The 12,319-nt window shown below is 33.9% G+C and overlaps 1 protein-coding gene across 2 annotated transcripts in view; it reads left to right on the forward strand.

The window, feature by feature from the left end:
• Positions 1-12,319, forward strand: part of LOC107447801 (vitellogenin receptor) — a 50,403-nt gene that overhangs the window by 10,512 nt on the left and 27,572 nt on the right. For both annotated transcript variants that reach the window (XM_016062825.3, XM_016062826.3), the window contains exons 7-14: positions 12-131; positions 3,156-3,377; positions 5,029-5,203; positions 5,281-5,485; positions 7,577-7,892; positions 7,969-8,185; positions 9,549-9,734; positions 9,998-10,192. In XM_016062825.3, coding sequence (XP_015918311.1) covers positions 12-131; positions 3,156-3,377; positions 5,029-5,203; positions 5,281-5,485; positions 7,577-7,892; positions 7,969-8,185; positions 9,549-9,734; positions 9,998-10,192 — 1,636 coding nt within the window. The remainder of the gene's footprint in view (positions 1-11; positions 132-3,155; positions 3,378-5,028; positions 5,204-5,280; positions 5,486-7,576; positions 7,893-7,968; positions 8,186-9,548; positions 9,735-9,997; positions 10,193-12,319) is intronic.

The following is a 12,319-nucleotide window of genomic DNA, read 5'->3' on the forward strand; positions in this document are numbered from 1 at the left end:
TTAACTTTAAGACATCGACGAGTGCCGCACTGAAGGAACATGCAGCCAAATTTGCACGAACTTAATTGGAAGTTATAAATGCACTTGTCTAGACGGATATTCACTTGAAAATTCTACTTGTAGAGCAAAAGGTAAGACATTTTTCAATGTAATTTTCTTATTCTTTGCATACGTTTCTAAACCTGGTAGTCTGTTCTAACAGAACAGGAAGCCGTGAAATAGAACAGATTTTGTCATTCAAAACAAAGATTTAACCAATTGTAGTACAGGCTATGTCACACTGTAAAACCTTTGAAATAATTCTCGGGTTTGGGGTTTAATAACAGTAAATATTGTGTGACCACATCATTTAAAGTTGACGCTAAATAAAGCTTTCAGATTTACTTGAAATAGTGTAATCATTGGAGTAGTGTCCATTAGTAGAGCTTACTTCATTAGCTGAACATCTGTTCGTACGGAGTAAAAAAAGATAATAACCAATAAATTAGTACTGAACAACACTACAAAATTTTGCATTAGACTTTTCCCATAGTATCTGTATTAAAATCACCCTGTATTGATAGTTTTAATAGGCACCGATTGTACTAATATAACAAATTACATCTAGAGCCATGGTGTTCAGGAAATAAAGCACTCATCTCAAAGGTGACACAGGTTCGAATCCCAGCAATGGCTGGTCAATACGAATTCTCGCATCTAAAACAGTGCTGACTTAAAAGTATCCTCAGAGGTAGACAGAACATTGGTTAGCCCCCTTGCCGTAAGACTGCTCGTGGGAGGTTTCCTCCAAATATTGCAAATGCGGAATAATTTCATCAGAAAGTCCAGAAAGACAAAACTTTCCTAATTGAAACTGCACTAATGACAAACAGCTGTAGTGCCTGTTACCAAAATTAAGCATCATTGGCGTAAATAATAGTATGACTATTTTAAATGCCGCCTAAATGAATTTGGTTAATTTCATTTTGGTTTATAGAGTACGTATTTTGTTTTTAAATTAGTGAAATTAAGTGAGCTACATTGGCTAAAAAATTTATTTATTTTCTTACGCTTTTCCTAAATTGCGTTCCCAAATCTCCAATAGTTTTGCATTTTTGTGCATATATTAAACAACTACTCCTATTACCGTAATTAATCAAGCATCATTGGCATCAATATAATTTTAAGTTTCGCCTAAACGAATTAGTAAAATGTCAGCATTAATTTTCTTTTCAGTAACTTTTTATTTTAAATACTGCTGGATTTAAATTCTAGCTTTATTGAAGCACTTTTTAAAGTAAAACTATTCAAAACAAACTAGTGATTCCAGAAATACTAATTTTCTAGCGTAGTCCACCTATACTGCCACATTTGCGTTGATCGTAGTTTATCTAATACAAGAAAAATCAAAAATCAAAGTGCGTGCAAAAAAGTTTTTAAATGAGAGCTACAGGCTAGAAAACATTTCTGTTAAAATACAAACAGAATTATCTACGAGTTAATTTTGATGAATGGCTAGTTAATGTAGAAATAATGACAGCCAATGAAAACTTCCATTTTTTTTTTCGAACTTCTCCTCTCCAGAACGATTTATAAATTCTAGGATCGGGGGTAAGACTTGTCCCTTTCATCTGCTGTTCAAATTTCTCGAAAGAAATTAACTGTTCATGAGTTATGAGAGGGGCACGCTAGCTCTTAATTTTATCATAGATAAGACAGTCTGTTTTGTTTCCTATATTAGTGGTTTATTAAATACTATCGTGACTTAATCGAAACTGTTCGTTCTTCTGTTTCCCTAATGCAGTAAACATTAACTGAATGTCTCATAAGCTACTGTGGAAAAGTTTACTGTGGTCAAGTTTATCTTAAAGGAACAAGCCTTTAAAACTGAAATTAAGAGCACAAGGTATGCAAAATTTGGATAATGAATGAGGAGAAACTAACGTTTCTGGCATTTGCTACAATATGCGCTGGGTCAGAGTCATTGAATGATTATTTTTATTACCGCTGTTCCAGCTGTGTTTGCATTAAACTGTAGAGCAGTTTTTGTACCAGAATGCTAACAAAACTGTTGGAACAAATCATAGGCTGCTGTGATGGAAATTGTTAAGAATATGATATTGCGTATGGAGAGAGCTAACTTACACATTCGGATTTCAAATAGTACAGACATTAAACATCTTGTATTAAATACCACCAAGTTGTTCGCGTTTATCTTTGTCATCAGCTTTTGTATGTCTTATATTTGAAGCTGGATTAAAAATTTCGATGAAGCCACTAAGGGGTACAGCTTGTCTCAAAATCTAATTTCAGTGTATAAAATTTAAATTTTTTATGCAAAAAATACTGCGATGAAACTGTCCGATAAAATCCAAATACCCTTTAGGAAAAATGCAGTAGATATGTCAATATTCTGAAGTCACTTAGATTGCTAAAAGCTCAAATTTAAAGAGCAGTCCTGGTAGTCACCCTAAGCCTGAATGGTCATTCCAGTATGTCCAGCTAAAGCAGTTAGTCCGGGGCTACGTCAGACTTCACCCATTGGTGGCCCGGATCCTCTGATCAATTGAAGCTGCTTCCTTTCCACTAACATGGAAACAAATTCTGATTTTCTGCTGAAACCATGAAAAATTCTAAATTGGTTTATATCAGACTTTTGCAGTACTATAGCTTTAGCAAGACTTTATGTTGCAATATAGTTAACTTTTACGTAATTAATACAATTACTTCCAGGATGGGAGCTTTATACCCTCTATTCATACAAATTCCTCAGGGTCAAGTTTTTACAAGATGAAATAAAAAATTTTAAATTTGAATTAGCTAATCTGACCACCCTTGATTCAAAAGTAAAATGGTGATTTAAATTTTGTATTTGTGTACTGACTTACAACAGCTCGATTCTTTACTCCTATGATATTTTATTAAACAGTTCAATTATTAGTTGATGGCCATATTTATAGATAAATCTTGAATTTATATTAGCTGATTTGGTAGTTAAACCGTAGAAAAGTTTCATACTTATTACAATACGCGAGTATTGTTGATAATCTGCTTATGATAATGATTTCCATAAATAATTTATAGAACCATGCAAAACAGGAAAGCTACGATAGTTTGCATGAAGTAACTCTTTCATAGGAACGTCTTATGCTTTATATTGTAAAATTTTCTTTTAGGAGGGGAACCTGTTCTATTATTTTCCAACAAGGATGAAATAAGAGGATTCTACTTGAGGACAAAGAGATATTTTCTAGTTCATAAAGCTGTCAACCAAGCATCAGCCTTAGATGCTGATCCCTTAGAATCCAGGGTTTACTGGATCGAGCCTTCAAATGCTTCTGTAGTTTATTCATCAAAAATTGACGGAAGCGGAGGCATGAGGGTAGCCCTAAACAATGGTAAATCGTATGCACTTTCGAACATTACTAAATTCTGTATTTCAACTTAATCATTTTTTGGATTTAACTTTTGAAGAATAAACTTCATTAAATCCTTAGTCTACTGAATCTCTCAAATTGCTTACTAAAACTGTTATATATTATGCAGCAATATTATCGTAGCACTTATGGCTGCAATGTTCAGATTTAGTTAAATTATCTCCATGAGGTATTAGCATGTATCTCTTGCATGAAAATAGTTGTTTCTAGTTGAAATATTGATTTCTTGCCTCTTACACCCCGTTGAGTCGTTAATCACTTCGTCATTGTGTATAAAGTGGTATAAAAGTTTATTTTGGACTTGTTGATTTGAATTGTACAAGTGGATGGGGTTTAAACTATACCATAAATGTAACAGAAGTGTCTACCAATTCTAACTTGGTAAACGTTTGCTTAATTATGGACTACTAAAAAGCTTATAGGTAAGTTATTAACATAAGAGTTTTAAAATTGCTTGGCGAATCCACTGAACCCATTAGATTTAAATTAAAATGCACTGGTGAACCTTTGAAAAATATTTTTCAAAGTTAACTAAAACAATGACTTTCATAGTATTTTTTGTTATATATTAAAATGAGTCTCAATTTTTTTATTTTTACGGTGTTAGGAAGTTGGTAAAGCAAAATTTAAGGCAGTTTTATTTTTGATAGAGGTTCCTTAATATCTGGAAATTTTCCTATTCATATATGTTGGCTTTTACAGCAACTATAATGATCAACTGTAACTTTCTGTTATATTTCGCATTAATTTAACTTAGTTATAAGATTCTCTAACAGATGGGTACATAAATTAAAAATTCAACAAAGGTTTTACGAACAAACCTTTCTAAAGACTTCTTTGGAAAAATATTGTTTTTTCGCTCTTGTCAAGGATAATGCTTTTGTCATAACTATAAAAATATACCATGGTGTAATATTACGAAAAGTATATTTCGAATTCTCTCCCTAACAGGGACTTTTCATTTGTTACATAATTTAACAGCCTGGCACTTCCCTAGCTTTATCGATTAATTTATAGCGCTGTTTGATATTTGAAGTTTGAGTGAATTATATCGAAGATTGACTGTATAAGGATTCTCCTGATATTACTTTGCAATTTAGTTGCCTCTGTAATTTTAAATAATTGCACTAACTTCATAACTTTAATTGATTTTTACATAATTATTTCAAATAAATAACAAGCAATTAAAATAACCACTTTGTACTACTTAGAATGAGCGCTGGATTTAAAAATTAATCTTATCAACTTACGAGTCTGCTTTACGTTCTCTTTTAAAGAGAACTAAAACTTTCGGTCAAGTATACGGGTAGACCTCTAATCATGGCACTTTTTGAAACGCAGTATTGTTGAAAATTTGATAGTGCTCTGTGTCTACTAGCCTTTGAAAGCTATACTTTTTATTGACTTAAAATCTTTTTTTTTAATCTTAAACTCAATTGTGCCCAATTTTATGAAAATTAAATTCCAATAAAAAAGTATTATTGCCTCTGTACAAATCAAGCAACTTATGTTATTACTTGGTGAAAAATACTTAATGTTCAATACTGTAATATGAAATCATTTTCAGCATATCTTTGACTAGATGGGCTTGACAAATCTTTTTCAATTACAGGACTAATGATACCGGAAGATATAGCCGTAGACTACATAGCAAGAAACCTCTACTTCACAGATTCTGGCTTGAAACAAATTTTGGTTTGTAAAATGGAAGGAACAATGTGCCACGTCCTGCACGACCTAAATAATATGAATAAGCCGAGATCTATAACTCTGGATTTAGCAGAAGGGTAAATATGATGCAGAACTTTATTATCAAATAGGCTAAAGAGATTTAATCTATTACTAACAAACATTAACTCTTCAGATTTCTATACTGGTCAGATTGGGGAGTGAATTCATGGGGTATCTATAGAAGTGGTATGGATGGTTCCAGAAGATCTGTACTTGTGTCAAAAGACATAAAATGGCCGAATGGAATTACAATAGATCACACAACCAATCGCCTGTACTGGATTGACGCTAATCTTTTAACAATTGAATACATTACTCTGGATGGAACTGAAAGAAAAGTGAGTGAAATGATTTGTATAGATTTAATTTCACAAATCTTCCTTGTCTCCATGAAATGTTAAGTACTGTATATTAATATTAGAACTTCCGCGAATATGCGCCAGTCCTAGGCTTTTGATTTTATCGAAATAGAGACTAGGTCAGAAAAGTATACTTCTTAAGGTAGATTCTTTGAATTACTTACGTTTTTTGACATTGATATAACAGGAATTATACAAAATGAGACTAAATCAAAACTGCAGAATCTAATCTGAAAAATTATCAGCAAAAATCGAGAACACAAAGTGCACCGTGACTTAGAACAATAAGTGAATCTCCTCATAATACTTTCTCGAAGTAATCATCCGGGTTTAGAAAGTTTCTGCTCCAAAATGAATGTTAAAAAATTCAATAAAAGGGAGGCCATCAAAAACTAATGCTACTTCATTTAACCTATAACAAGGGCAAATTTTTAGTTGGGTATTATTTTTACTTATTTCTGTTTTATAACCACTATCTGGCTGAAAAGGCACTCACATGCTCCGACTGTCAAGAAGCACTACGACAGTGTAAGTTGAAAACACAAGCATTGAGGCTGAGAACTCGCAAGATAGCTAAAAGATTAAATTTGTAGAATTAAACTATTCATGATCATTTGAAACTCCTAGGTTTATTCTGAAAGTTAGATATGGGTTCTTAGTGTTTTTACTGGAAGGAATTGACTCATTAGATGTCGGTGATTTGCTTCTTAAACATTAAGATAATTATCAAGTTTTAAAGCTCATTCCCGAGGAATTCGATATGGGTTATCAAAAGTACTTGGTCGGATTCTTACAAAAATTAATACCTTTTACTTGAAATGAAGTCAAATCTCCTGGTTCTGCTTTTTGGTCAATCATTGTCAGAATCATGCTGCTGCCAGAAAAAGATAAGATATTGAACCAGTATGAGTAATAAAATTCCATAAAATATCTATTTACTGTTGAAACAGTTTTTAATTTTCAGAAGGAAAAACTAAATTATTTTCCGAGCAACCCAATATTAATGCATAATCGATAAAGCTAAAATATAAAGAATTTATCTTGCAGCTCATTATTAAAAAGTGCCGGAATTATGAGAACGCCGACATAATCCAAGCAATGTGGATCGTTTGTTTATATTTTTGAAATCTAAATTTCGAGGTTAATTAAACGCAAAGAAAACATTGTTAAAAAGTTGAATTTTGTTCAATTCTTAAATTTTAAATATTGAACTATTTTTGAATGTTGGAGGTAACTCCCCGCTTAAACTTCAAGCTAGTCGCTATATCAGTTTTAAAGTATTAACTGGATTAGTATATTTCCATTCAGAATCTTTACGGTAACCATTGATATTTAGTCAATAGGGATATTTTTATTTAAATTTTTTCAAAACTCGTACTCCACAAAGAAACGTGAGGCTTATGGATGTAAGGTAGTAATTAAATTTTGAAAACTTTAAGTTTTAAACAACGTTAAAAAATTTAGGTTTTTAGTGCATTTAAAAACAGGAACAAAACAGGTAGCCAAGAAATACCAGCATCTCTTCCGTTAAGCTTTCTTAGAATTGAATTTAAATTACAGTACAATGCGTTCTACAATGCCAACATTCTGAATACGAACAAAAATTAAAATTCACTGAAAGCTAGACAAGTAACTGTTAAAATTTCAATATCTTGTAAAAATCAGAGTTAAAGTTAGTAAAATTTCGAAAATTTGAAATAGCAAACACTACTTTGTATCCAAAAGTCGTGTACCCTTTAATGACACGATAGGGACGTGTGGTCTATTACCATATTTTCCCTATACCGAATCTTCTAACAGGGTATGAATTAAACAAGACTGATTAAGCCAAATTGGTGTTTCGTAAGTGATTTATTTGAAGTTTTTCTTTAAACACCAACTCAGTAATACATTTCAGAAGCTAAAAAATATGCATCATTCTCAATATATTTAGAACTACAAAACTTTGCTCTCTTACTTTGCATAGAAAACTTTTGTAATACCATGTGCTGCCTTTATATTCAATAGAAAGCTTGAAACTCTTAATTCTTTCTCCCTAAGTAAGACTACATCTATGATCTTATGTTCTAGGTTCTTTTAAAAGAGGAAATTTATCATCCTTATTCCTTAAGTGTTTTCGAAGATAATCTGTACTGGTCAGATTGGAGCACTTACTCTCTAGAAACTTGCAACAAATTCACCAGCCATAAAATGACAGTTTTGGCACGAGAAAATGGTAAACACATATTTGGGGTACATGTATACCACCCAGTTCAAGCAACAAGAGTGGATAATCCTTGCTGGTCCAATACTTGCAGTCACATGTGCCTCATAGCTCCATCTAATGGCTACAAATGTGTATGCCCACCTGGATTTACACTTGCCACCAATGGTGAAACTTGTAAATGTAAGTATCTGCAAAATATTTTGAAATTCAATTTTTTTTTATTTTAATTTATTAATTTAAACGTTTATTCTTTCAGTGGACGACTCATTCCCCGTGCTCATTGTGAACGACGAATCCACTGTATACAAAATTAAGCCAGAAGCAGTGGGAAGTACTGCATTGACGGAACTACCGATAGCTTACATTGATCATATTGGTAGAATAGCTTACGATTGGAGTACGAAAACTCTTTATATTGCAGACATGAGAACCCCTGCTATCTATGCGGTCAATATCTCTTCCTTAGTCCGAAGGTTAGTTGAGAAAATTTAAGCTATGACTGCTATATTTAAGCCATTGGGAATGTCGTAATGTTAGACCAAGGTTCTATTAATGATGGCAGCTTAAAGCAGAACTAGGTTAGAGCAAAGGTAGACTTCAGTTTCATTCACTTTGCACACAATGTTACTGATCTCAAGAGCTTTAACTAAAGTATCTCAGCCGACAACTGGCTCTTGTGAAATGCGTCATTTTTCTCGTATGTTTCTATTTAGTTCATAAATTTTTTAATTGAATCCCTTAACCGAAGTTCTAACAAAGTTTGAAGTGCTATTTTATCCTGTTAATCACTTCTTGCAATAAATCTAAATCTATTTAAATGGGTAGAAACTATTTTAGCGCTATAAAATTTGCTTTAGTATAACCGAAATGAAATTCCAAATAGCTGCATTAAACTAGTTTCAATAAAATAAGCTCTAATTTACAAAGTTTTTAAAGGATTAATCTCTTTCTCTTTGGGAGTTAAGTAAAGTTCTTTCAGGAGCGGGCCTTACGGCTAAAAGAAACTATTCAAAGCGTTACTTTACGAACCAGATAAATCCATTAAACGATAAGTAAATTTGGTCCAAAATGGAATTTGTTATATCATGTTCTTTTTTATTAAATATTGTCGACGACTAAGTCTCCACTCTCAAAAAGACCATATGATCTATTCAGTTCTAAACCTCATCCCTTCTGCTCCCAGTTAGAAGTGCAATTTCTCAATCTATGAAGTTTTCTAACCTGCCTTTGCTGTACATTAGTATTTTAAACTCTTTGAGTTTTGTACTAAACAGAGATACACCTTAAAATCTTTAATTTTAGGTCAAACTTTCTTTTCAACGCAAATTTAATTCGTTAACTTGAGTATGGAATGATAAACTACAAAATTTCCTTTATCTTTCAATTCATTTTTCATAGAATGTGTTCATTGACCGGGAGGCAACCTAACAAATTTTCTCTTTACTAAACTGTTATGGCTTTATATTGAACAAAAATTAGTTTACTAAATATAACACATGATCAAGATATTTAACACCTTATTTTAGAATTTAGTTCTGTTTTGAAGTAGCATTATAAACCTTTAAAACTAAATTATTAAAACTTTACACAGAATTTTATTTTCCCCCAAAATGCTTACGTTCAGCTAGATATTAAGTCTCTTCAGTTCTCATCCAAACTTTATTTTAATTTCGTGCTAGTTTATAGTGCCAATAAATTCAGTCAGTAAAATTACAAAATCTATTTCTGAATTAAATTATTCAGTACAGAATCTCGAGGGATAAATTAATATGCACCTTATTTTTCATGTATATACGACAAAATTCTAAAACTTTTTGTCACCAATTTTTCTTTTAGAGTCTTTGTTAAAAATCATCTTGTCGAACCAAAAGATCTGGCGTTTGATTGGAAAAGTGACAACTTGTACTGGGTAGATTTCAGTAAAGGTACTGTCGAAGTAATCTCCACGAGAAAGAATCTAAGGACTTCTTTGATCGTTGATTTGACCAAACCCAGTGCAATTGCTCTGCTGCCTCAAATTGGGTAAGATTTAAATAAATATTCAACTATTTTAAAAAAGCCTCTCTCCAAAAGGAAGTCTGATTCAAATTATAAATAATGCGTTAAATAAACATATTACTGATCCGATATCTCAATCTGACGGATTTCCTATTAGCGTGGTTAAGACATTTATCAGCCTAATGGATCATTAAAAAATTATAAAATGTAGCCTAATGCTTGGTATAAGCTTACTCTTACTAAAACCATCAGAATCAAATTTTCTAAACTCCTATTTTAATTTTCAGGCGTATGTTTATATCAACAGTTGGTGAAGAATCTGCCATTGCTATGTACAACATGGATGGTAGCAACCGAGTGGGTCTCGTTCTTGGACAGATCTCAGCAGTGGCTCTTGCTGTGCATCCCTCTACTAGTCTTCTTTATTGGGCCGATCCACAAACAGAATCCATTGCTTATATGGACTATAAAAGCCCAAAAAGGTTTGTCTGATTTACATGAACTGTTAAATGGATAGTAACAAGTTTTAAACATTTAAAGCAGCTGTTAAAATCAAAGCTACTCTTCCATTATTAAACAGTTCCTTAAGATTTAAATAAACGCTGCTTCCACAATCCAGCCATCTTTATTTTCTTTATAAAAGCTCGTTTCTTCATGAAATTTTTTAGCAATTTTATATACTTGAGTAATTTGTCATTGTTACCTTGAGTAGTAATATTGAGTACTCGCGGGCAATTTTTAGCTTAGTTTTCACAATATGGTATCTTTTGAGCTATTTTGACAATTTCAATGCTCCCTCAAATTGTGTACCTTTTGATAAGTAAAAATTAACATGCTAGTCAAATTTTTCAAAACAGCTCTATGCCAGGTCAAGGTATTAGCGAAATACTGTTTACAATCAGAATAGTGTTTAAAGATATAAGTGACATTGTTTCAATAAACAGAATTCTTTCTCAGCATCATGTGGAGTCCTGTCAACCCTATGTCTCGTAGGAAACTTAGGATTAGGATGAATATAATTGCGGGTAAATTTTAGCCAAGCAAATAGATATCTACTGAACATAAACTCATGTTTGTGAAAATTGCAACACCATGAAGGACTTATGCGAGTGAGCTGAAATTTTCAGGAAATGCAAAGTAGAACATGATATGCAAATGATTAGAATTTCAGATCCGTAGCGCATGCCGAGCAGCGCCCTCTGAACAGCTGAAGGATCCGAGTAAATAGACTGCTGCAGCGAGGAGTCTATGGTTATCGGTGGTTATCTGCTTGAGGTAAACGTTAGCTTAGTCGTTACTTATACCTCTTCGACGAAAAAGAGTGAGATTTCAACAACTTACGGAGTTTGAGCGGGGGAGAATCATCGGCTTTTGTGAAGCTGGATTGTCTTATCGTGCAGTAGCCGTTCGTGTGCAGCGTAACAACAGCACAGTAATGCGTGTTTGGAAGCAGTGGACGGACGAGTGTCAGACAACTCTTAAATCCGGGAGTGGACCCCGAAATGTCACGTCAGCTCTCGATGATAGGCACCTGGTCCGCATGGCGCTGACGGACCGTACGGCTCCCTCTAGACAACTGGCAGCACAGTGGTCAATAGCTACAGGTGCTTAATTGTGTGCTTCATCAATTCGTAGACGTCTGCTGCAGCGTGGACTGCGCTCAAGGACTCCATTATAGAGGATCCCCCTCACGCTAAAACATCGCCACCTGCGGCTACAATGGGCCAACCAGCATAGGGACTGGCGTGCTGATTGGCAGCGTGTCGTGTTTTCTGACGAATCTCTCAATTTGCGGTACCATGATGGCCGCATTCGTGTCAGATTCTATGCCGGTGAACACCACCTTCCGGAGTGCGTTATCGAACGCCACAGTGGACGAACACCCGGAGTTATGGTCTGGGGTGCCATAGCATATCAGGGACGATCTCAATTGCTACGAATTGTGGGTAATCTGAACAGCAACCGGTAGATCAGTGAAGCTCTGCAGCCCCAAGCTGCTCCCTTCCTTAAAGCCTTGACAGGTGCTGTATTTCAACAAGACAACGCCCGCCCTTATATTGATAGGACTGTTCAATCCTTCCTTGCATCGCGACGGGTACAACTTCTTCCTTGGCCGGCGTATTCCCCGGATATGTTGCCGATTGAACATGTGTGGGATTTCGTTGGTCGGCGTCTTGCTCGTGATCCTCGTCCTGTTGCTTGTACAGTCGAACTTTGGGTACGCATGCAAACAATATGGAATGCTCTTCCTCAGACACATTCAAAATTTGCTTGACTCCATGCCACGTCGTGTAGCAGCACTTATTGCTGCGCGTCACAAAATACTGATTTTGGTCTCTTGTTATTATTTGTTTGATTTGAAAGTTTAATCATTTATTTGTACTACTACCACTCAACTGTGTATTAAATTTCATTTAATTATGACAATTCCTTCATGGTGCTGCAATTTTCACAAACATGAGTTTATTACTTAATTTGGTTAACCCTTAATTTAGCTTGATTAAATTAATCCTTAATCTTGCGAAAATTTTTAAATTTCCTTGGACTGTTCTCGTTAATATGTTATGTTTTTGAAGTAACGGTGGTCGTTGATGGTCAAACTATAATTT

The sequence above is a fragment of the Parasteatoda tepidariorum genome, chromosome 10 (genome assembly GCF_043381705.1).
Source record: "Parasteatoda tepidariorum isolate YZ-2023 chromosome 10, CAS_Ptep_4.0, whole genome shotgun sequence".
NCBI classification, from domain to species: domain Eukaryota; kingdom Metazoa; phylum Arthropoda; class Arachnida; order Araneae; family Theridiidae; genus Parasteatoda; species Parasteatoda tepidariorum.